Below are 26,192 nucleotides of genomic sequence, written 5' to 3' on the forward strand. Positions count from 1 at the left end.
CAATTTAAGTCTGAATTTGCCAATAAGGAGTTCATGGTCTGAGCCACAGTCAGCTCCCAGTCTTGTTTTTGCTGACTGTATAGAGCTTCTCCATCTTTGACTGCAAAGAATATAATCAACCTGATTTCAGTGTTGACCATCTGGTGATGTACATGTGTAGTCTCCTCTTGTGTTGTTATAGTGACCACTAAAAAAGTTATACAAAATGACACATTCAAAAGCACTAGAGATCAATCAAAATGGAATTCTAAAATACATTTAAGTAATCCACATGAAAGCAAGACAAAGAAAACAAAGAAACAAAAGACAGAATGAAGCAAAAACACAATGGCAGGTCTAGCCCTAACATGCCAATAATTACAACTTGATCTAAATATACCAGTTAAAAGACCAGTTAAATATACCAGTAAATGTACCAAAAAATTGACTTGACAGAGTGATAAGAAAAAACATAACCTAACTATGTGTTTTCTACAAGAAACTCATTTCAAAGATAATGAAAATTAAAATATATATAATGAAAGTAAAAGATATACCATGCAAGCCTTAAAAGAAAGCAGGAGGGCTATATTGACATTAAATAAAAATGATTTTAGAGCAAAGAAAATCACCAGGTATACAGAGGGACATTACAGAATAAGAGTCAATCCACCAAGAAGACATAGCAATCCTAAATGTCTATGCACCAGACAACAGAGCTACAAAACGTATCAAAGAAAAACTGATAGAAAGGAGAAACAGACAAATCCACAGCTATAGCTAAACACTTTTACATTCCTTTCTCAGTCTGATAGAACTACTTAGCAGAAAATGAGCAAGAGTATATAATAATTCAACAATATCATCAACCAAAGGATGTAATCAGCATTTACAGAATACTTTATCCAACAACAGATACATGTTCCTTTCATGTTCTCATGGAACATGTACCAAAATAGACTGCATTCTTGACTATAAAACTAAACTTAACCATTTCAGGAAAATTGATCTCATATCAAGTATATTTTCTGTCCATTGTGGAATCAAATTAGAAATGAATAACAATGACAATAAGAAAATCTCTACACACTTGGAAACTAAAACAATACGCTTCTAAACATTAATAATCCACCATTCAACGCAGATGTCAAAGGGAGATAAAAAGTATATACAATTGAATGAAAATGAAAATACATATCATAACTTGTGAGACACACTAAAGCCATACTGAGAGGATATTTATAGCACTAAATGCTTACATTAGAAAATAGAAAAGGTGTGAAATCAATCATCTAAATTCCCATATCAGGACATTAGACAAAGAAAAGCAAAATAAACAAAAGCAAGCAAAGGAAGGAAATAATATAGATAAGAGAAAAAAAAATCAATGGAAATGTAAACAGAAAAAAATAGAGATCAATAAAACTAAAATATAGTTCTTTGAAAAAAATCAATGAAATTGATAAACCTCCAACAAAACTGACAACAAAAACAGAAGACACAAGTCACTAGTATCAGAAATTAAATAGGGGAGAGTAAAACAGACCCTGCAGATGTCAAAAGGATAGTCAAGAAATACTATGAATAATTATACACATAAAATTTGACAATTTAAATGAAATGGACTACCTCCTTGAGATACACGGGTTATCACAACTCACCCAATATGAAACAAATCATTTGAATAGACCTATAACTACTAAGGAATTGAATTTAGAATTTTTTAAAGTAAAAAAATATACATCCATGTCATCCATGCCCAGATATTTTCACTGAAGGATTATGCCATATACTTCAAGAATAATTAAAACCACTCCTTATACAGTTTCTTCCAGAAAATAGAAAAGGAAGAGACATTTCCCAATTCATTTCATGAAGCTAGATTATCCTGACAACAAAATCAAAGAGAATACAAAAGAAAAAAAAAAAAAACACTACAGACTAATATCTCTCAGGAACTTAGATGCGAACATTCTCAATTTTTCAAGGAAACAGGTCTTCATTACACATTGGATGGACCTCGTGCCACCATAAATAATATCAAGGATATAGCTAAGATTCAGATTCTGCTTAGCATATGCATTCCCTATACCACTGTCTGTTTATAATACACACTTGTATTTCACTTAAGTTGCACAGATAAGATGCCAGGTCCAATATCTGAATGATCAATAAAGGCTTGAGATCAAATATCAAACTTAGAAATTTGCGTCACTGGACAAAACTAAATTATCTTTAGAATCCTTTCTTGCAAACACATGCACTCTTCTTTTTAGCTGTATTTCTTTAGCACCTATTTTGATTTATCTTGATCTGTCTCTCCCTTTTAGTGTAGGGGAATTTATTGCTGCAGTGGTCTCTAACTTTCCACAATTCAGGAAAATCAATGCAATGAACTTTCCACCTGCCAGGGGTAGGGTAGGGAGGTATAGAAAGTAGAATGAAGAAGAGGAGGGCAAAGTCCGTAAATTAGACTCAGGTTGTGCTACAGCAGCGAGGAAAGAATAAGGGCATTTCACAGGAATAATATTTCGATAACAATTTCCTGAATGTTAGTCACTCAATACTAGTCTTTGATAGTCTAATCAAACTATAATTCAGCCCTTGTTTAATCAAAATGTAATCAACTCTTATGAAACAGGATTTTTATTTAAATATTTCTGTTATTAATTAAGGGAAACATCCTAGGCTAGGAGTGTTTTAGTTGTAAATTCACAGCCACTCTTCATCCCATCTCACCTGCAGAATATAGCGAATTTGCTGTTTTGTAAATTCTGACAATCCTTTTGGAATCAATGATTCAATGTCTTCTGACTGTAAGAAAAGAGAGGCTTATCCTTTAACAGATACACATTAGTGTTTTAATTATAGGATCAGCAATCCACAGACTTTCATAGAGAGGGACCTATTTTTAGAGACATCAAAAGATTATTTCACTTTTTAGGCAATAGTTCCCACAAACTTTAGTAGCCTTATCAGTTCTTACTTGTAAAAAATTGATGGTACTACATACACCATGGAAAGAACTCTGCATTCCAGGGATTTTAGAGGAAAGTTTGGGGCAATCAATCAGATGTTCCATTTCTATTTTTTAAAAGAGTAACTTAAAAACAAAAGTGTGGTCACTTAAATACCATTAACACTTTATTCCAATGTATCTTTCAACAGCTAGAAGTTTTGTTGGGTGGTATAACATTTTAGAGGTGGATTTTTTTAAATAATAAAAATTTGGGGAAATGAAACCAAAGGTTTATTGAGAATTTGCAAATTATATGAATTTTGCATAATTTTTTGAAAAGTTGTGATAACAACATAACAACATTAAGAAGCTTCAACAAATTTTAAGTGAGAGGCTAAATTGAAGTCAGTACTTCATAAGAGCATTTTAGGGCTACTGAATTATTGAAACGAATGCAGTTTATCAATACACTGGAAATAAGGATGAAAATTAACACAAAAGTAGCCATTGTGCTTTTCATCAAATTGAAATCAGTTATTTCTCTATTTGATGACTTATTCCATTAAAAGTAATTATTAACTAGATGTACGTATATAATAGAATTGATACTTGAAAAAATTACTTCAAGTCGCTGGCTATTTGGCAAGAATAGTCAGTGACTTGAAGCAAATTTTTCGTTAAAAAAAGTTTAGTTTTTTACTAAAATTAAAATTTAGTTAATGTAGGTTTCAATTTTCTAAAACAGGGAGTATGTAATCAATGAATTTTTAAATGTTCTCATAAGGAAAGACAAATTAAATCATAAGGTGACAGCTGATAAAACATTTTTTGTGTGTGAATGATTATTATTTTTAACAATTATCATCTTTACAGCCATTACAAAGATATAAATATTTGTATCATTTCAAAGGCAAAATGATCGTTGTATCTTTCACTAACCTGTGTGTCCAGTCTAACAAAGATACCAAATTAAAACAATATTTTTAGTGCAAATATCAGAATCTGCTTTGTTATCAACTGTATTTGATCTTCAACTCTTTTAGCACTTACCTCATCTATAGACTCAAAGTCCTGTTTGCTGCAAGAATTAATAAAAAACAGACAATCTTAGGAAAATATATACATTGATCATATATAAATGTTAGTGTTCTAAATATTTTATCTTACTTTTTGATATGTCATAATATATCCAAATGAAATTTATAATCCAAATGAAAAATTTAAAACTAACTAAAATGGTACTTGACAAAAATAAAGATAACTTTCATGGAATTAGCTAATATGTTAAATATAAACAATAACAACCCAATAGAATATGCAGAATTAGTTAGTACCATCCATTAAACAAGTCTGTTTGTGACTAGATGTAGAAGTCTTCAGTGTTTGACAACAAGTAACATCTGAGTGAACAATAACAATAATAGTCATTCTCTATTTCTAACTCTTTTTCTCCTTGTATTTCTCCCTTTCAATGCTGATTTCAGCTTTTCCCTACAGTGTCTTTAAGCTATTCATACCATTTTAAGCAAAACCAAAACTTGCAAGACTAACTCATTCAATCTATACTATAGTGTGTGTGTATATATATATATATCAGTGACAAAGCTTAAAGGATATTCAAATGCTTATTTAGGGACATAGCCTTAAGCAACATGACCAAAATTTTAGTGAGATAGAATGAGGGTTTGTCCATGAGTATTGGAAGGCCCTTTGTGGAACCATGTGAGGTAGACAAATGCTGCAAGATGATTATTAGTGGTTATAGCAGTCTAACACTGGCCTCTTGGGGAAATGGTGAAAGCTGGGAAGGATATAGTTCTAGCATTGTCAGTGGCAACAGACAAGACCTTATTCTTGCCTACTTGTTCCTTCTCCACTTAGTGGAAAAGTTGAACCCAAAATACATTTGGTGAACATACATCTCAAACAAACAAATAGACAAGTATACACGTTCTGACAGCAAAACAAAACATTTTAAAATAAGGCAATCTTAGGAAATCATAGCTATACAACTGCCATATTGTCAAGTACAATAGAAAAGTATTTTAGAGATATAAGCTAGTATGTTAGCTCCTACCTTTACCTACTATGTAAGTGTTTATGAGTATTCCTTACAAAGCTAAGTGGATCATTCACTGTGCAAAGCCTCTTGCATGCATTTATAAAAATACATAAGCTAATGTGGAGAATGAGAACTGAAGATTTAATTTCCCAAGGCATGACTGCCTATGTATGGATTGTACATGTACAAAACTGTCTATGTATATGTATGTGATATTTCCTGGGTGACCAAAATAGAAATTGTGGGGAGGCCCTAGTGAAAAAAATGAAATATCTTCTACTTTTTTGTTGTTGTGTTGTGTTAATCTCTCAGTCTGTCCAAATCTTTGTGACCCCATGGGCTGTAGCCTGTCAGGCTCCTCTGTTCATGGGATTCTCGAGGCAAGAATACTAGAGTGAGTAGCCATTCCCTTCTCTAGGGGGTCTTCCCAAGCCAGGAATCGAACCCAGGTCTCCTGTATTATAGACAGATTCTTTACCATCTGAGCTCTCAGGGAAGCCCTTCTACTTTTTTAATGTGTTACTAAAGCAGCTGCGTGCATATGGAAGATTAAACAAGTTAAAATATGAATCACAATGCTAACTGGAATTATCACAGACCTTTTATGTTTAAAACTATAATTCCAATGCCAACTTAGTATACATGTCTCTAGTCACTTCTTACTACAAATAAGGAAACAAAACAAAGAAACAAAGCAAGGAACAATCAACAGCAATTAATACTGAAATTTACAAATGCAAACAAAATGGTTTCATAAGATAACCTTTCTTTATCCTGACCCTCCAGCTTACTCATTGTTGAATTGCAATTTAGAAAGAGAAGAAAATTGGAGACCAAAGGGGTGAGAGAGAGAGAGTGGAAACAAACAGAGCCAGGAGGTGGAAAGGTCAAATGTGTATTACATTTCCATTCAGTACAAGGTAATAGTGTCTATAATTATAGTGGGCAGGAAAAAAAAAAAAAGTGGCGCTCATTGTATGTCATCTCATCTCCTAGGATGGAAGGAATCTAATAAAGAAAAAACAAAGGAGAGAAGAGGATGAAAGGAGGGGAAGGAATGAAGAGAAAGAAACTGACAACCTTCTGACAAGCAGACACTCTTAAGCCCCCAAATTTTATGAAATCCTCTCTACTCTGGGGTGTTTACTAATGTGGAGACACTAACTTTCTATTTTCTTTTTGATATTTTAGCTACTCTAGAAATTAAATTCAATGTTTTGAATTTAGGACACCCATGTATATTTATCAAGACCCTCAATGAGAGCAAGTTGTTTCAAAACCCCAGATTATACTTTTAGCTGGATGATCATTATAAAATATTTAACTTGCTTGCTCAGTTATTTTGTCTACTTCTAATTAGTATGAGGCTAATAAATTTGGAATTTATTTATCTCTCATTCTATAAGCCTTTATTGAGTAGCAACTTTGTCAAGGCCATGACCCCTGAATGGGTTTTGGACAATCTAAACACAAATATTAACTTGTCCTATCCTTCACAAAAAACAAAACTGATCTAATGCAAAATTTGAGCAGTGTAAAATTGGTCTAAATCCTGGAATCTTTTCAAATTTAATGATTCCAACAGTTGATAATTTCTTTAAACTGTCTGCAATATATTTAACAATTTAGAGACACATATCTAGTATAAAAGTGATTTTCCTAAAGTAAAAATGTTCTCCCATATGTTCTAGTCCCTCCCAGATTTTGTCACTTTTGTAGCCTTAGATCAGTGATTCTCAAACCAGAGTATGTATCAGAAGCCTCTGGAGGGCTTGTTACTTGGCCTTACCCCAGAGTTTTTGATTCTGTAGGTCAATTTCCAAGTTCTCACATGATGCTCTTGTTGCTTCTAAGCACATGTCTTATATAAATCATTTATGGCTTATAACAAATCTATGAAATGAGTATTATTATTATTATGATCCCTATTTTACATATGAAGAAACTGAAGTACAGAGAGGTTAAACAAGTTGCCTGATACTACACATCTAGTATGTAACAAAAGCTGGGACATGAAACCAGGATATGAACCCTAGATCTACAATCAGGGTACTTAAGAATGTCTCTATCTGCTGTTGATTTCACAATGTGATACTTTAACAGAAATATTCACAGGGCATGATTAATACACAGAAGAGGAACACCTAGACCTAACAGTATCTAGGGAAGGCTTTGCAGAAAAGCCAAGTCACGGCTTATAGGTATAAGAGTACTCAAAAATGTTGGAATCCATCTCAGGCACTTAGTAGCTATGTGATTTTAATAACTTATTCTCTTTGGGAGTTCAATTTTAAACTTTCTGTGCTTACTGTGCAAACTAGATAATATTTAAAAAGCACTTAGCACAGTGTCTGGCACAACAGTGAACACTCAATAGACTATTCAGAATGAGGGGGAAGTTTTTAAGGTAGTGGCCTTATGCAAATGAATGAATGTGTGAAATAATTGTTTGGATAAAGGGAGAGGATATTTATTAGCATAAAACCTTGTTGAACTTAGCTAAAGATGGAAACCAATAATGGCCCCTATTTAAATAAATAGCTGTGCTTGTCTCTAACTGTGCTCAACTGCATGGATGTAACATAAAGAAAGCATTCATTCATTTATTCATTCAACAAATATTTATTAAGTGCCACGGTAAACCAGTCATCACACTAAGCACCAAGGAAACAAGGGTAAATAAAACACCCCTCATGAGGTAGTGTCTGAATTCTAGGAGTAGTGGGCAATGAGTACTGAATGGAGGAAAAAAGAAAACAATAGATAAGGCAGAGAACTAGACTATCCAGAGTTGGAATTTTGCTAGGTGGGGGGTGGGGAGGGGGGGGACAATAAAATAAAGAGGCAAGGCAGTTGAGGGTGAGGGTTAAGAGAATGGTTGCAATCATGAATACAAAAGCAAGAAAAGTTGGGGAGGAGAAAGCTAATAGACAGTTGTAATAAGTAGAAAGAAATGAGATAAAGAAGAGATGAAAGATTTCTAAAAAGTAGAAGAATCTAAAGTTGGTGAAGTCTGAACTAGAAGAAAATTCTACTGACTTTATTTTATCCTCCAGTTTTTTTTTTGGAATTTATGAAGCTTTCCTAAGTTTTGCCTGACAGATGACCACATATATGATGTGATTATGTAGTAAAGGCAACTTTTGGAGTATAGTTCATGAAATTCATTTCATGACATAATATGCTCTCATCTACACATGAACAGTTGATAAATTGTTCATGTTTATATACCTAAATATGTATTATTGTATAATATCATGTTATAATATAAATTTATAAATAAATATTTGTATATTTATATATAATTTTAAGATAATATGTAATATGTATAAGAATGTATAATCCTAAATGTATATTAAACTCTGGTCTTCATATGTTGAGCACACATCAATGGAAGATAAACAGTAGTGTGTTAGCAACTGGATTGTATCTTATATCATCAGTGTAATATCTTAAAATATCATACTATGCCATGCATTTTTTGAGCTCCTTGCCCAAGTGATTGCATTTGACATCAAAGTACATTAGAAAAGAAGGTCCATTTAATTATCTTTTGACCCTAAAAGAGCTGGTATGATCTCTTCGATGATTTTCATAAAGTTCATTAACTCTTAAAATGAGGTATTTCCTGATATCTGCTCATATAAAGAAAGCTGAGCACCAAAGAATCGATGCTTTTGAACCGTGATGGTGGAGAAGACTCTTGAGAGTCCTTTAGACTGCAAGGAGATCAAACCAGTCAATCTTAAAGGAAATCAGTCCTGAATGTTCATTGGAAGGACTGATGCTGAAGCTGAAACTCCAATACTTTGGCCACATAATGCGAAGAACTGACTCATTAGAAAAGACCCTGATGCTGGGAAAGACTGAAAGCAGGAGGAGAAGGGGACGACAGAGGATGAGATGGTTAGATGGCATCACCGACTCGATGGACATGAGTTTGAGCAAGCTCCGGGAGTTGGTAATGGACAGAGAGGCCTGGTGCGCTGCAGTCCATGGAGTCGCAAAGAGTCGGACACGACTGAGTGACTGAACTGCTCATATAATTATCTTGTTTCACCATTAAAAGTACTCAAGTTTTGCTGTGAACCTAAAGTTGCTCTAAAAAATAAAATCTATTAAAAAATACCAGGGTATTGTAAAGTTTTTGAAAGCTATAACGTAAAGGCAAATGATATGCTTATAGTACCTTCCTCCAATTCTCTGCAAATGTTCTAATAAACAGTGATATAGATCCATATTTTTGCGGCTTAGATCAGCAAGCAATTCTCCAAAATATTTGGGATCCAATTTTTCAGGGCTGTCATCCTGAATTATCACCTAAAGAAAACATCAGTTACTATTATAAACAATATTAAGTGTTTCTAAGTTCACAGATATTTTGATGTGAAATGAAAAAAGTGAAACAGCCTGTTAACACAAGTAACATCACAAAATCATCACATAAATGAAGCCACTAAAATTTCTTTGCAGCTGTCATATACATTTTTCAATATGGGAGGAATTTAAAGAAAAAACAACATCGTGATGGCATTTTCAGTTTTTCAGTCAAGTCTTAGTGATCTAATGAATGCAGTATGAATAGTTTACATGAAAATTCTTGAATATAGATGCTTAAATAAAAAGTAAAACAAGTAAATCAAAATCCCTGAAAGGCTCATTAATAATAATAACACATGGCTTATTCATCTGTCCCTTGTTGGAAAAGAAAATGTGACTAATTTGAGTGATACTGATGAATTAATTTCATTTGAATTTGCATATGTCAATAAAAATCTATTTGATTACTAGCACAGCTAAAAGAGTAAATAAACTTTCTCAATTCAATGTGTTTTTATTATTTCTTATTGGATTCACTGCATTTATTATTTGAGCTGAATATCTAGTCAACCTGACATGGGAAAAACTAGCTCACAGCCAAATGTAGAAAATTCATAGACCTCAGAGAGATTTGAAATCCTAAACACAAATTATTATCAATAGGTCATAGATAAGATTGTTTGGTTTTCTCAGCAACCTCTCCTACCCAAAGAAATAAACTTAAGAGTAAAGAATGAATCAAACTTTCTGGTTATTCCACAGTATCTAGCACATTGCTGATTGAACACCCTACAGTTGTTCAGTAAGTATCTTTGAGATGAAAGAAGTTATCTACTTGGTTACAAGAGACCCAAATGCCAAATGATCCTCAAAATAATTTTCTTTACAGGTTTCTATCTTAAAGTAGCTAACTAAGAATGGCTAAAAAAGCTTAAAAGAGCATAAGTAGCACTTCCTCAAGAACATAATGGTGATCCCTTACAACCTCTTCCTAAATTCAGGTAAGTCTAATCACAGCAACCAAATTGAACTTGTAGTAAGAGTTGGAGACAGACTTTTGAGGTCTACCTAGACTTCCAAATCTTGGCAGTGAGCTCTTAAGTGACAGACCCCTCTCAGGAAGTAAGGGTCAAAGTTATGGCAAGTTTTTATTGAGAATAATTGTTAACTTTTGATTTCATATTTTATTCATGCATTTCTCCCTTATGGATCATCTATATATTCATCAAACTGGGAGTGGCCTAAAAACACAATTTCAAATATGATTTTAAAGATCAAAGTTAACTGGATAAAAGGAAAATTTGGCTGTCATGTCAATGTCATTCCACTGATCCTCAGGTTATTTCATTGCTATAACTAGCTAGTGAGATAACGCCTTCCTGCCTTACCTCTCTGTGTCCCTCCCAAACCCGTTAACATTCCCAAGTAGAAAAGGGTATTTCTTTAGCTAAGAATATTCAAGTACTAAGCTCCTTGTTAAAGTCTGCAAATTAATTTGAAACACCGAGTATTTTACCCATTTTTCTCTCTTAGCCGACTATAACGACCTAACAATGCTGTGAAAACCTTGGAGCTTTTTTTCCTTTCCATTTTAACAGTGATTTTATATTTCAAATTATCTTAAAGTATTTATTTCCTTTTTATTTTTACTCAAATATTCTCTTACCATTACCTTCTATACTAGTAAACATGTTGGGTATAGAATTCTTTGCCCATATTAGTAATTAGTACCATTACTAAAACTTTTGCTCATATGATTTCAGTAAGACACCCAAGTAAAGAAACACAGAGTCCAGGACACAGAAATGATTTACATCAACATCATGTCTGTGTTCATAGATTAAAAAGCAGTGTTAAAAGTTGCCAAAAGTAGGTGATTTTATCTTCAGAAATGATAACTAATATTTATTTAGATCTTACTATGTGCCAGCATTGTGCTATGAACTTAACATAAAATTAAATGAGGTAATGTTCTCTTGTAACCACCACACATTATTGCCTCTCCAGAAGACCTCTTGTGCTTGTGTTCTCAGCAACTTGGGAATTACACTGTCCCTAATTGCATTATTCTGGAGGTTAGTTGGGCTAAGTATTGAAACAGTCAAGAGTATGATTTTCTTATTGTGAAACTATGAAAAAATATGACTAAAGTTCAGGTAATAAATTTTAATCAGCTTGAGAAAAAGTGAGAGCATTAAAACTGTAGAATGGTTCTTTTGACAAAACAAAAATGGTTCTTTTATCAGGGTAGAAAAGCAGGAATCAAAATTTTACTCCTTTGTGTATATATTCTTCCTTAGTTTTATACAGTGCACAAATTATGATAACTTTTAAGTAACACAGTAAAAACCAAAACCCAGTTGTGTTCAAAAGTATGGAGGAGAGGATAGACAGAAGGCATATTCTCATCTGCTGTTAAGTTTTTGATGGGACTATGCTTAATAAAATGAAATTTCCCAACCAAAAACTATGATGTACCAGGTAGCAATATTTTCATTACTAAATCACAGGTTGGTAGATATTAGTTTTATTGGAACTGCTTGTTTTGCCATTTCTTTTAGAGTTGGCTTATAACTATGTTTTTGTTGGCTTGAAAAAGCCACGATGGAGAGCCTCCCAATGAAACAGGAATGTTTTCAGTCAGAATAATGGTAACTCTAATGGATGGAGGTTTTCTCTCTGGGACAATACTGAGTTAATAAGATACTTGAGATAAAAGTACCTCACATCAACTCTTCTAACCTGAAGAATTAGAGCTATCTTGAATGTCAATCTAAGATAATAGCTTTAGATTTTCATATATAAACAAGGGAGGAATAGAAACTGTGCTGAAGAATAGTTATTCCCAGATATACAAAATGTGATATTTCACACACAAAAAACAAAAATTATTAAAGATTCTTTAGCATGCATCCATCAAATACCTTTAATCAGATCACAATTTGGCCGTAATAATGAACAAGCCATCCAACTCCTTGTTTCTGATTGCTAGTAAAAGCCTCTGATTAGAATTACTGCCACAAACCCAAGGCAAGGCAATAATGTTTAAGTGTGAAACCAGTGGCAAATTAGTAGTCATTTTTCAGAAAAGTGTAGAAAGGTAGTACCTTGTAAAGGAAAACCATAGGCTTCATCTCACTACTGCCTTGGAAATTCTTGTCCTATTTCCAATCTGGGGTTTTATGTTTTATTTGTTGTCTATGAGATTCCAGGAATGGAATTCTTCTGCTAGCGTCTACATTATATAAACTTTGATATTCAAAGATGGTTCTTTTGTTCAACCATATTTACACTATTCAGTGGTAGTAATTATAGAGTCCTACAGATAGTAGACACACAATAGTTGTAAATTTCAGCTGAACTATCTATATTTTCTTTCCTGGCCCCCTTCAAGCTTAGTGGCACACATATTTGAGAATGCTGTTCAGGACTAGAGAGAGTTTGTGATCAATGCACAAATCACAGTGCAGTAGTAATCTAGTAGCAGAGGGTATTGGCTTAATTAAATTTATCCCCACTAAGTAGCTGGCTTAAATGTATGCATTTTTCACCTATTAAGAATGGTTCAGTTCAATTCAGTTCAGTCCCTCAGTTGTGTCCAACTCTCTGCGACACCATGGACTGCAGCATGCCAGGCCTCCCTGTCCATCACCAACTCCCAGAGTTTACTCAAACTCATGTCCATTGAGTCGGTGATGCCATCCAACCATCTCATCCTCTGTCGTCCTCTTCTCCTGCCTTCAATCTTTCCCAGCATCAGGGTCTTTTCAAATGAGTCAGTACTTTTCATCAGGTGGCCAAAGTATTGGAGTTTCTGCTTCAGCATCAGTCCTTCCAATCACTATTCAGGACTGGTTTCCTTTAGGATGAACTGGTTGGATCTCCTTGCAGTCCAAGGGACTCTCAAGAGTCTTCTCCAACACCACAGTTCAAAAGCATCAATTCTTCAGCACTCAGCTTTCTTTATAGTCCAACACTCATATGCATACATAACCACTAGAAAAATCATAGCTTTGACTAGACGGACCTTTGTTGGCAAAGTAATATCTCTGCTTTTTATATGCTGTCTAGGTTGGTCAGAACTTTTCTTCCAAGTACCAAGCATCTTTTAATTTCATGGCTGCAGTCACCATCTGCAGTGATTTTGGAGCCCCTAAAACTAAAGTCTGTCACTGTTTCCACGTTTCCCCATCTATTTGCCATGAAGTAATGGGACCAGATGCCATGGTCTTGGTTTTCTTAATGTTGAGTTTTAAGCCAACTTTTTCACTCTTCTCTTTCACTTTCAACAAGAGGCACTGCTGTAGCACCTACCATTTTGTTGGGGCTTCTCTGCCCTTGGACGTGAGGTATGCCCTCACAGTCACTCCCATACCATGCAGAGGGCAGAACTATACCAGAAGTGACCCCCATAGAGGGCATCCTCAGGCAGGGGAGGAATGGATGCCATTCCAACCTTGAAGTGGTGTGATGAGGAAAAGTAGACACCTCTCCCTACAAATGGCCCAGATGGGTCGAACTTCAGAGGCAGCATCCCACACTTTGTTTTTAAGTGCAGGGAAGAGAGGAAAGGTTGGCGTTTTGAGAAGAATCCCCATAATTTGCCAGAAGAAATGGTACAGACCAGACAGCACAAGTGCCAGCCTTTCCATGCCATGTAGGGCCACCCAAGATGGACGGGTCATGGTGGAGAGTTCTGACAAAACGTGGTCCACTGGAGAAGGGAATGGCAAACCACTTCAGCGTTCTTGCCTTGAGAATCCCATGAATAGTATGAAAAGGCAAAAAGACAGGACACTGAAAGATGAACTCCCCAGGTCGGTAGGTGCCCAGTATGCTACTGGAGATCAGTGGAGAAATAATTCCAGAAAGAATGAAGAGATGGAACCAAAGCAAAAATGACACCCAGCTATGGATGTGACTGATGTTGGAAGTAAAGTCCAATGCTGTAAAGAGCAATATTACATAACAACCTGGAACGTTAGGTCCATGAATCAAGGCAAATTGAAGTGGTCAAACAGGAGATGGCAAGAGTGAACAACAACACTTTAAGAGTCAGCGAACTAAAATGGACTAGAATGGATTAATTTAACTCAGATGACCATTATATCTACTACTGTGGGCAAGAATCCTTTAGAAGAAATGCAGTAGCCATCATAATCAACAAAAGAGTCTGAAATGCAGTACTTGGATGCAATCTCAAAAATGACAGAATGATTTCTGTTCATTTCCAAGGCAAACCATTCAATGTCACAGTAATTCAAGTTTATGCCCCAACCGCTAATGCCGAAGAAGCTGAAGTTAAACGGTTCTATGAAGACCTACAAGACCTAGAACTAACACCCAAAAAAAATGTCAATTGGAATGCAAAAGTAGGAAGTCAAGAAATACCTGGAGTAACAGCAAATTTGGCCTTGGAGTACAGAATGAAGCAGGGCAAAAGCTAGCAGTTTTGCCAAGAGAACACACTAGTCATAGCAAACACCCTCTTCCAACAATACAAGAGAAGACTCTACACATGGACCAGATGGTCAATACCGAAATCAGATCGATTATATTTTTTCAGCCAAAAATGAAGAAGCTCTATACAGTCAGCAAAAACAAGACCAAGAGCTGACTGTGGCACAGACCATGAACTCCTTATTGCCCAATTCAGACTTAAATTGAAGAAAGTAGGGGAAACCACTAGATCATTCAGGTATTTAGAATGGTTGCTTAGCAGATTCAAAAGCCCTTAAAATGCCATATTAAATAAAAACAATTATACATGATTGCCTAACCCTCTAAAAGGCCATTGATATGTTAACAAGGTCTTCTGTGCTTAGACACTCTTCTGTAGTAACTTTTTGCTATGTGACAACAGAAAACATCACTATTAAGAAAAGCTTACAATGTATACATTAATATCCTGCAAACCTTATAATGATATGGTGACACTTGTAGATAAATAAGGTTACCACTTCATTAATTTCGCTTTGATTTGAGACATTTAATAGTTGTCAGACTGAAACTGTGAAGTGAAATTCATTTTATGTACAATGCCATATAGCTAACAAGGCAAAAAAGAAAACAGTAATTGGTCTCTTCCTATTTTGCACCACAAGAAGAAATCCTAGCAGGAAAAAAGTGTCAGGATTTTAGGTCTTGAAAATCCTTAGTGCTATTTTAATCTCCATAGATATTTTAGTAAAGAATGGTTGCATTTATAGTACCTGGTACACAGAAGATTTTCAATAAATGCTGTCACTGAATTGAATGTCCTATACAACCATCACAACTCTAAAATGAAGTCTTGACTCATAACAACAATCTTGTACTTGAAATAAAGACTTAATTTTCTATGAGTAACCCTAGGCAGCAAAGTGCTGCAATGAAAAAAGAATGGAAATTTGAGTCAAAAGTGGAGCTCCCATTTCCTAGTTGTAGGTTAAGTGTGTGTATTGCTTAATGTCTCTGAACCTCAGTTTCCTCAACTGTAAAATGCAGGCAATTTACTACCTATTTTGTGAAATTGCTGGAAGTATTGCTTTAGGGGGGATGAGTAAATTATTAAACTCTCATGTAAAACTCATCATAAAGATAATGTCTTTATTTAACCTAACACATATGGACAATTGGCTATTTGAATACTGATTATAAAAAAGGAGCAGGAGATGGTTATAAATTATCTACAAACTCTCAACTACCAGAGAGTAGAGACTCAGTTTTAATATCTTTATTTAATTCCAGCTACTATCATAGCAAGTGAACATAGTAGAGGCTCAGTAAACATTTGTTGCATGAGGAAGTTGTCATAAAAGATGTCATTGAGGCTAAATATTAACTATAATAGACGGAAAAACACTAGTTGAAAGAGGTGCTTTAACAAAGCAACTGAAAACAACTTTATTGAAAGCAAGTCAATGTTGTCCTTGCCCCCCTTTTGGTGTATATATATAGGTTGGGCATTTTTTTTTAATGAAATAAGATAATTCTTTTACTCCTAACCAACTAAAATAAAGTAGGTGGTTTGGATTGTCATTTTATAATGAATACCAGTGATTGAATTTGTAACATTTGTAACAGCTTAAATTATTTTGAGTGTAAAATAAAATATATTTTCCTATGATACAAGTGACTACTGAAAATTTATTAAACTTTTTCTTGTAAACAATGGGGATTTTGTCACTAATCATGTTTTTCTTTTTTTTCCCTCCCTGTAGTTTCCAGAAATCTCAGAGTCAAGTTTTTACCCCACTTTTACTAATGGCATGGAACTCTGTGGCCTGCATGTCTGTGTGCTCTTTTCTTTCTGGAGTTATTGTTTCATTATATTTATACTGTTCCTGATATTTCTTTTTCTGATCTATTACAGCTTATTTGTTCTTTTAAGTCACTCTAAATACTTCTTGCAATTAAATGGGAGATACATATTCCAAATAAATTAATTTTAAATGAATATTTATTTTTAATGCATAACTTCTTGGAACCATCTTTGTTGCTACTTTTTCTCTTCTCCACCTCTCTGTCATTTTTCTATTCTGCCATTCCTTAGTATGTAATTTATTCAAGGAATAGAACCACTTCTTTATTATGTAAGCAGAGTCAGTGGAGGAACTCACTATGCATATGAAGTAACTGTTTCAATGTAATTTATCTTACATTCTAAACTTCTTCCTTAACCCAAAGGCTAAAAGCTATACCCACAAGACACAGGAAGTACTTAAAAGATCTCAGTGGCATGATGCTTTCATTCATTCAGTGTACATTTATTGAGAACTTACTAAGTACTGTTTTAAGGTGCAGTTTTAAGTGCTACTGTAAAAAAGACATAAGATACTGTCTCCTCCTCTCTCAAGGTCCTTATGGTCTTTTAGAAGAGCTAAGATATGTATCTAAATAGCTTTAATGCATATAATAGATTGACCAGTTGATAAGAGCTATAAAACAGACCAAATGGTAAAAGAGTTATACAAAGGAAACACAACTTCAGCTATGTAAGAGTGATTTTAGGTAGGAAGAATCTTCACAACTGATTAGGTGTGAGGTGGCAAAGGAGAGGGAAAGTAAATTTTAAGTCTTGTAATTAGAGCACTGAGATATCATTAATAGAGGGAATAAAATTAAAAACTATATGTGGTTAATTGGAGATGACTGTGGGACAGTCAATTAGAGAGATCAATTAGTAAAAATAATGGATTAGAGTAACTTCCCTGGTGGTCCAGTGATTAAGAATCTGCCTTACAATGCAGGGGACACCAGTTTGATCCCTAATCAGAGAAGATCCTATATGCTTTGGGGCAACTAAGCCCACAAGCTACAACTACTGAGTCCATGTGGCACAACTATTGAAGCTCACATACTCTAGAGCCTGTGCTCCCCAACAAAAGAAACCGCTGCAATGAGAAGCCTGCATACCACAACTAGAGTAGCCCTCTCTTACCACAACTAGAGGAAGCCCAAGCACAGCCATGAAGATCCAGCACAGCCAAAAACAAATAAAGAAATTATGGATTAGAGCTTAGGAGGGAAATTTTGAGAGTTGTCCATGTAAAGGTGATCATGAAGTCAAGATTTTATACCATATAGTCAAGGGAGAGGAGGTAGAGAAAAGAGAAGAAGGCCAAGGATGAGTTTCTGGGGAAGATCTGATGAAAGAAGGAAGAAGAGTCTGAGAATTAGAAGCAGCAGTATAGTATAATGAGAAGAAAGAATATCAAGAATACAATGGATCAACAGAATCACTTATAATCAAATTGGAGTAAGATGAAAATGAAACCAAAAAAGAAAGTGAAATTTGCAACTTACAGGTCAATAAAAGCAGTTTCAGGAGAATGCTGAAACTAAAATCTGGTTTGCAAAGTGTTAAGGAATGTGTGAGTAATGAGGAAATGGCAGCAGTGAGTATGCCTTCCAGATTCAGGGTTTTTGTAGATGAAGGGAACAAAGAGTGAGATCATAAATCAATAGATTGGTAGGATTGCTAAGGGAGTCACCTTGAAGACGAAGTTAGACTCTTAATTCTTAAAGATCCAAAGAATCAAAAGTTTGCTCCAAGTAAAGAGAAATTTTTCAATGAAGTAGAGTGTTGAAGGAGTTCACATTGTGAACTCAAATCGTGGTACCTGGACCAAGTAAACTTTGGATAACTATTGAACTTGGAAATGCAAATTATCAGGTCTCACCAATCTTTATTTAAACAGACCTGCCAACTGATTTTGGTGCACAATACAATCTTACTTCCACTGCCCATTCTCAGCAGAAGGCAAAGCCACCTGCAGAGAGTAAGAGAATAACAGTGGGACCTGGAGTATGAAGAGGGTGGGAAAAGTAAGGATTAGATATTGAGGACCGTGGTGGCAAAACAATTAGAATTAACTAAAAGGACTGCCTAGCAACAGAAGGAGTCCATCAAGGTAGAGACAATATATATGAGATTAAATTTTTTAAGTTTGTAAACTTTAACTAATGAAGCAGTCAAAATCTAGGGGCAAAGAAAGTGGATGGCAGTTTATCCAAAGTAAGTGATCAGTGAAGTGAGGATTAATCAGAGAAGGCAGCAACAATTTTAAGGTTTTTTAGCAAGAGCATTGTTGATTCAGCTGACAAGGGACACCAACCTGGTTTGGAACTGAGGGTGCTAAGGGTAAGGTTCAATGAGAATTGGGGAGTAGGAGATGCAAGAAAGTGATGAGACATTCAGAATTCCAGATGAAACAGTTTCAAGTGATGAGGAGGTTCAAGGAGTGGCCAAAGTCTATGAGAGGTGAAGATGTAGTAGAAATGAAGAAATTAACAGTGATGAAGAACCATGAAGGCAGAGCATGGGAAAGATCATATGGTGATCTTTCATGGTGGTGAAGTTCTCACAGATGACTCCAGGGCAGAGGTTAGGCAAAAGCGGGAAGAAGCCTGTAAGCCTGCCAGTGAAACTGTTGAAGGATGGAAAGAGTGACTAGAAGATCAATAGTAGTGATAATATGAGCAAAGAGGAGTGGTGTATATGAATTGCAGGGTTTTAAAGAGAGGAAATGGTCGATCACTTAGCTGTATAGAATTGTACTGAGAAAAGAATTAGCAATAGATACATAGAAAATCAAACAAATGAAAAAACTTAGGGAATTATTAACACCAGCAAATAATAGTTGTACTAATAAAAACAGCAAAATAGTACACAAATTGGCTCAGCAGTAAGTGATTTTTTTTCATAAGCAATAATAGAATAATATAAACATTGAATAACGATTTAGTCCCCCAAATGGGGATTTAACTGTATTGAGATGATGAAAGGGATATAAACAGGTAGAGGGGAGATTTATAGAACTAAATCCTTATGTATCAGAATTACCAACAGATAATATACAATACTGATAAATTAAAAAATAACAGCATAGGTATATTCATACTACTTAGCTATATGAAGGTAAACACCAGAAGAAAAAAAGCTAAGAGTTGCAAATAGTTCTCTGGGGATCAGGCAGGCATGGAAAGTGTTGGGATAGGAAATTTGCTGTTTGTTTTATGCCATTTAATACTCTTTGAACTTTTAAGCTATCTATATGCATTGCTTTGATAAAAACTAAAAAAAAACTATTTTTAAGAGTAAAATAACATTTTTAAGAGTAAAAAAGTAACAATCTTTGTTTGTCACAGAACAAGAGTTCAAAAGGGCACAAAAGCAAGAGGTAACAGGAGACAGACAAGGGTGGTGTTGGAGAAAAAAATGAGTCCAAAACAGACACCAGTTAGATTTGGGGAAAGGATAGCAGTGAAGAGAATTTTGCCCAAAAGACGCTCATTTTCAATAATGAGATGAAGAAGGCAATAAAGGTGGAGAAGGACTGGAACCACATGTAACTGAGTGAGGGAACAGGTAGAACTTCTGAGTTTATTGAGCTGCTGCTGTTGCTGCTGCTAAGTCGCTTCAGTCGTGTCTGACTCTGCGCGATCCCATAGATGGCAGCTCACCAGGCTCCCCCATCCCTGGGATTCTCCAGGCAAGAACACTGGAGTGAGTTGCCATTTCCTTCTCCAATACATGAAAGTGAAAAGTGAAAGTGAAGTCGCTCAGTCGTGTCCGACTCTTAGCGACCCCTTGGAATGCAGCCTACCAGGGTCCTCCGTCCATGGGATTTTCCAGGCAAGAGTACTGGAGTGGGTTGTCATTGCCTTCTCCGTTATTGAGCTAAGCAGTCCTAAATTTCCATCATTAGTGAATGACTTATGTTAAATAAATATTGTAACAAGCTTCCTGGACACTTGTCAGAACCAGGAGAGAGAGTGGGATGAATTGAGAAAGTAGCATACACATGTATACACTACCATGTGTAAAACAGATAGCTGGTAAGAAGTTGCTGTTTCACACAGGAAGCCCAGCCAGGCGTCTCTGTGATGGCCTAGAAGGGTGGGATGGGAGTAGGGGAGGGAGGCTCAAGGGGGAGGATATAATTATGGCAGAAACCAACATAACATTGTTAAGTAATTTTCCTCCAATTAAAAAATAAATTAAAAAGAAAGTACCTGACACTAAAATCTGTGCAGTCCTGATGTTGACAAAAATTAAATTTTTAAATGATGGAAGAAAGACATCAGAGGTTGGAGAATTTTCCTTTGGCAATAGCACTATCTAAGTGAGCAAGATTCTTCCCTTTACATTTTCCCATGACTCTAAAAGTTTCCTTGGCAGTCTCAAGCCAAGTGCAAAAGAGTTGTGTGTGCGATATATATATAATTATTTGAGTCTTTCCTTAAACATCACCTGTATGACAACTTCTAAAATGAGTTCAGCTGAGCTTTTTCCTGTCGCTAACATATGTGGAATTATCTGTCCCTTGCTAATGGCAGGAAAATGATCTCAGCACGTTATTCTTAATGTCCTCAAGAAAGGAAATGTGATCAGCGATGTCCTGAATTTGAAACCAAAATATGATGTTTCTAAGGAGAACCATGGAAAACATACAAAAATTAGTTTTATTTGAAATATTTTGAAGCCAGGTTTTTGGACACCTGAATTTTACAAGTATTTTAATGCTTATTGGAAGACACTTTAAAAAGGGGATTTAGTCATGGCAAATAGATGGGGAAACAATGGAAACAGTGACAGACTTTATATTTTTGGGCTCCAAAATCACTGCAGATAGTGACTGCAGCCATGAAATTAAAAGACACTTGCTCCTTGGAAGAAAAGGTATGACCAACCTAAACAGTATAATAAAAACCAGAAACATTACTTTGCCAACAAAGGTCCATTTAGTTAAAACTATGGCTTTTCCAGTAGTCATGTATGGATGTGAGAGTTGAACTATAAAGAAAACTGAGCGCCAAAAATTGATGCTTTGGAACTGTGATGTTGGAAAGACTCTTGAGAGTCCCTTGGACAGCCAGTCAGAGATCCAACCAATCCATCCTAAAGGAAATCAGTCCTGAATATTCATTCATTGGAAGGGCTGATGCTGAAGTTGAAGCTCCAGTATTATGGCCACATGATGCAAAGAACTGACTCACTTGAAAAGACCCTGATGCTGGGAAAGACTGAAGGTGGGAGGAGAAGGGAATGACAGAAGATGAGATACTTGGATGGCATCACCGACTCAATGGACATGAGTTTGAGTAAACTCCGGGAGTTGGTGATGGACAGGGAGGCCTGGCGTGCTGCAGTCAATGGGGTTGCAAAGAGTCGGACACGACTGAACTGAAAACTATTACAATAGGAACCAATTTCCTATTGTGATGCTTTGAAGGATTTGAGGCATGAGTTTGAGGAGGGAAGAGTAAAGATTCAAACATGCATTTGAGTATCTACTATGTGCTCGGCACTAAGCTGGATACTTTACATATTTTATCTCATTTAATTCTATTGTAGATACACTGCACGTTAAGTGTGATTCTCCCTGTTTATAGATACGGAAGCTGATGTTCAGTCCAGTTAAAGTCAATTACCTAAGATCACGCAGCTCAGCAGAATCCGGTTTTATAAACTCAAATAATTGTACTTAAAGTCTGTGTTCCTTGACCTTTGAATTGCAATTTAACTCTAAACACAAACTAAAAATGGGTCAACCTTTAGTATAAAAAAAGAAAAGCCTAACTGACATCTGCTGTATTAGTCTTCAAAGACTTCCACTCATGTGAAAGACTAACATGTAAACACCAAAGAGCCTAGGTGAGACAACTCATTTTCTGCCCTGCTTTGCCCATGGGATCTGCACAATCAGGTTACCCCATCCTCACTTTGACCAGAAATGGAGTCAATTCTATATAATCCACATAGGTGGATTACCAGCTCTAAGCTTCCCAGGGCTATTCTGTTTTCAGTGGCACTTCAACTTTATCCACATAAAATACTGAAAAAACAGAAAAAAAAAAAGTATACAAAAAGCCTCCAGCCTTTACCAGAGCTAAATCCAAATCTCAAACTGAAGGATGAATAATAAAATAGAAAGTAATATATTAGTTACCTAACTCTGCCCATTTTCTAACCAGACAATGTCTGCTTTGGTCAAATATATCATTATTTGCACTAAGCTAATAAAAGTATATCATAGCATTACCATTGCCTTTGGATAAGATGCTTAATCCTGTGATATTGTTCCCATCTCTGATAATTGTCCCTCACTTCATTCCTACTGTCGTTATCTTAGCTTAAGTTTTACACTTTGTATGGCAAAAGATCATAATTCATAAAGCAATTATCCTTCAATTAAAATAGATACATTAATTAAAAACAAAAACAAGTTTTACACTTTGCTGAAATATCTTTTAATAATCTTTCTGCAAATCCTCCTCTGTGGTATTTTTCATGTTGTAGACTTTATAGTTTATGAAGCACATCAAACATATTTTCATTTAGTCTTTACATCAACGCTGTGAGGTAGACATTACTAACAGAATTTTACAGATGAGGATATTTCTGAGAGATTTAATATTTATTAAGAACACACAGCTTGAAAAGGACATAGCTGGGACTTGAACTCAGATCTTCCTACCCTGAAGCTAGTCCACTTTCTGTTATAACACCAAAGCCTCTCCAGTGGCAGACTCTTAATCCATTGGCCTACTCATGTTTACATTATTGACCAAAGACTCTCCACACTGCTGACTCAACTTCCAGAAGGAATTCTCAGCAAGCTCTGGAGTCAGGCTGACTATGTATGAATCCTGGCTCTACCACATGCTAGCTATGCAAAGCCTTTGTAAGTAACAACTTCTGTGAACCTCAGTTTTCTTCTCTTAACAATAAAGGCAATAATGATATCTTCTTCATTCTGATCACTGTGAAAAGAAAACTAATCAATATTTCAATCTATCTTGCACAAAGCTTCTAGAATTAATCTAATCATACCTATCAATATTTTCCTACTTAATAAACTTCAATCATTCTCCATTGCCTGCCAAATAAAGTTCAAAATTTTAAACTTAACCTTCAGAAATTCTCTGGTTGTCCAGTGATTATGATTCCATGTTTTCACAGCTGAAGGCCCAGGTTCAATCCTTGGTCAAGAAACTAAGATTGTGCCATGGCAATGGCCTCATGATCTGGACTTAATATATCATTTTAATCTTACATTCTAGTTCTCTTCATCCCATGTCTCCTTTGTCATACAAACCAAACCACTATTCCTGAAACCCAAAATGTACTTTCCGAAATATATGACTTTTTTCATGCTACTACCTGTTATTACAATGTCCATGCCACACACCACCATACCACATATGGAAATTCTATTCACTCTTCAATACTCAGGTCAATCTCTTCCTCCTCAACAAAGCTTTCCTACATCTTCCAGCTGAAATTAATTTCTTCTATTCCCAAAGCTCATTGCATGTTCCTTTTATAACAGACATACTTTGCTTTGTATACCTTATATGTTTGCCACTTTCCCCTATTAGACAATAAGCACCTAAGAGAAATGTGGCAATGTCTTACTGATGTTTGTATTTTTCATAGTACCTGGTGTGAAGATTTAATGCTTACAAATAATAATTATTACTATAAACTAGTAATTACCATTTGTTATGTACTTACTGTCAGCACTCAACAATGGTTAAGTGCCTAACATATAAGACATGATTTATTCTTACAATAACCCTGTAAGAAATGGATGAAGAATTTATGATGAGGAAACAGAAGCAAAGCAAAGTAACATATTGAACCGATGAACTTTGACCTACAAAAATGAAAATTTCAAATAATTTAACCTAAAAAAAAAGTCTTTCTAATTGTCATTACTAACCCATTTAAGAAATTCAACATCATCTGGACCATGTTAGAGTAATTCTAAAGCCGGTATTTCCATACATGATATGATATTCAGGAAAAAGATAATTTTAGGCTTTATCAGTTGGAAAAAAAATATTTTAAATCCTTCCTGGTTCTTTTTTTTTTTGTTTTTACCAATATTACCAAAGTGCATATCTCAAAGGTTCAGTCTTTAGAAATAACCTCATGCATATTTAATATAAAACAATCATATTCTTATATGGGCAGGGTCCTTTATTTTTTCTTATTCTTTTTATTTTGTCTTTCAGTTGCCTATGAGTTGCCTATGAGAGAGGTCAGTTGAACAAGTTACTTTTTACTGTGAAAAGATATGAAAAAATACAAATGATGATTTATTCCCCATAGTTCCAGTTATTATTGCTAGTTTTCCCAAGGTTCAAGACCATCTTTTTTTCCTTTAACACCCATATAACAGATGTTTACAAGGTCCCAAAGTATTCAGAACATAAATTAGTCACTGATGATTGCATCCCAACAGATTTCTTCTTAGCAACTAAGTTTTAGTTTCTGTCTTGTTGATGAAACACACAATAAAATGTATGCCTATTATAACCTGAGTTAATATACCAAATTTGCAAACAAAACATGTTACCAACTTGTGAAATGTGACCATTACAATCATCTTAGGCATATCAATTCTAATTCATTGTTCACTTAAATATCATATCTCAATGAAATATTTCATGTTGTACAACTGTTGGGCCCATTCAGCTAGAAATTAGATATTCATTTATCAATTCCTAACTTCCCTCATAGATTTAATGTACTAATATGCCTGAATTATTTTGTGTTCTGAGAAGAGACAGAAAATTTTATTTTAAAAATGCCATAATAAAATACAAATCCCCATGGTATAACCCCTCAATATTTTGATGAAAATTTAATATGGATGTCTATACAGAAGTGTGAGAAGGGTTTAAGAGATTATTTCAATTTTACAAGGAATCAGTTCATTAATTTTACCTGCTCATGTGTATGGGTTGAGCCACCATGGCACAGTTCAATTCCAGTGTCTGTAGAAACTGAATCACTTCCTGTGATGGTTTGGATTTTCTGACTAGAATGGGATTGTTCACAGTGTGGAGAGTGGATGATCTGGGGCTGTTGAACAATGTGATGATGGCACTGAACCTGAGGATAGCATTCCTAAAATACATAAACAAGACAAAAATACTTAGAATAAAAATTATTAATAAAAGAAAATCCATTAAAAAAATTGATAGTGTTCTTTCATAAGATCATTTAAGCCCTAGGATTTATAGTTTTAATAAGTGATATATTAGTTTTCCAATTATTCCATTGGAAAAATGTTGCACTAAACTCTATTTTCATTTGATCAGGTGACTGTGACAATCCAAATACTTACCTAAGTTGGTCAGGGAATTGCATGTTCTGATTAAGTTAATATTCCAGTTACACTTAACATTAAAACTATAACGAATATTAATTTCAATTGATATTTCTTTGATGATTCAATAGGCACTTCAGGATCTAATTGCATAATAATACTATAATATTGAAGATATTGATGGATATAAATTAGAAAATAATATATTGTAGTGACTTTCAATGTCAGAAGCATAATAGAATCACAGTGGGGGCAAATGAAGTAC

General features: G+C 34.9%; 1 protein-coding gene across 2 annotated transcripts in view; it reads right to left on the reverse strand.

Moving 5' to 3' along the window:
- The window catches only part of POF1B (POF1B actin binding protein), an 85,503-nt gene that overhangs the window by 20,107 nt on the left and 39,204 nt on the right, over positions 1-26,192 (reverse strand). For both annotated transcript variants that reach the window (XM_065915619.1, XM_065915620.1), the window contains 4 exons: positions 25,543-25,725; positions 9,190-9,320; positions 3,989-4,016; positions 2,719-2,793 (listed from right to left, as the gene is read on the reverse strand). In XM_065915619.1, coding sequence (XP_065771691.1) covers positions 2,719-2,793; positions 3,989-4,016; positions 9,190-9,320; positions 25,543-25,725 — 417 coding nt within the window. The remainder of the gene's footprint in view (positions 1-2,718; positions 2,794-3,988; positions 4,017-9,189; positions 9,321-25,542; positions 25,726-26,192) is intronic.

Source organism: Muntiacus reevesi, chromosome X (assembly GCF_963930625.1).
Source record: "Muntiacus reevesi chromosome X, mMunRee1.1, whole genome shotgun sequence".
NCBI classification, from domain to species: Eukaryota; Metazoa; Chordata; class Mammalia; order Artiodactyla; family Cervidae; genus Muntiacus; species Muntiacus reevesi.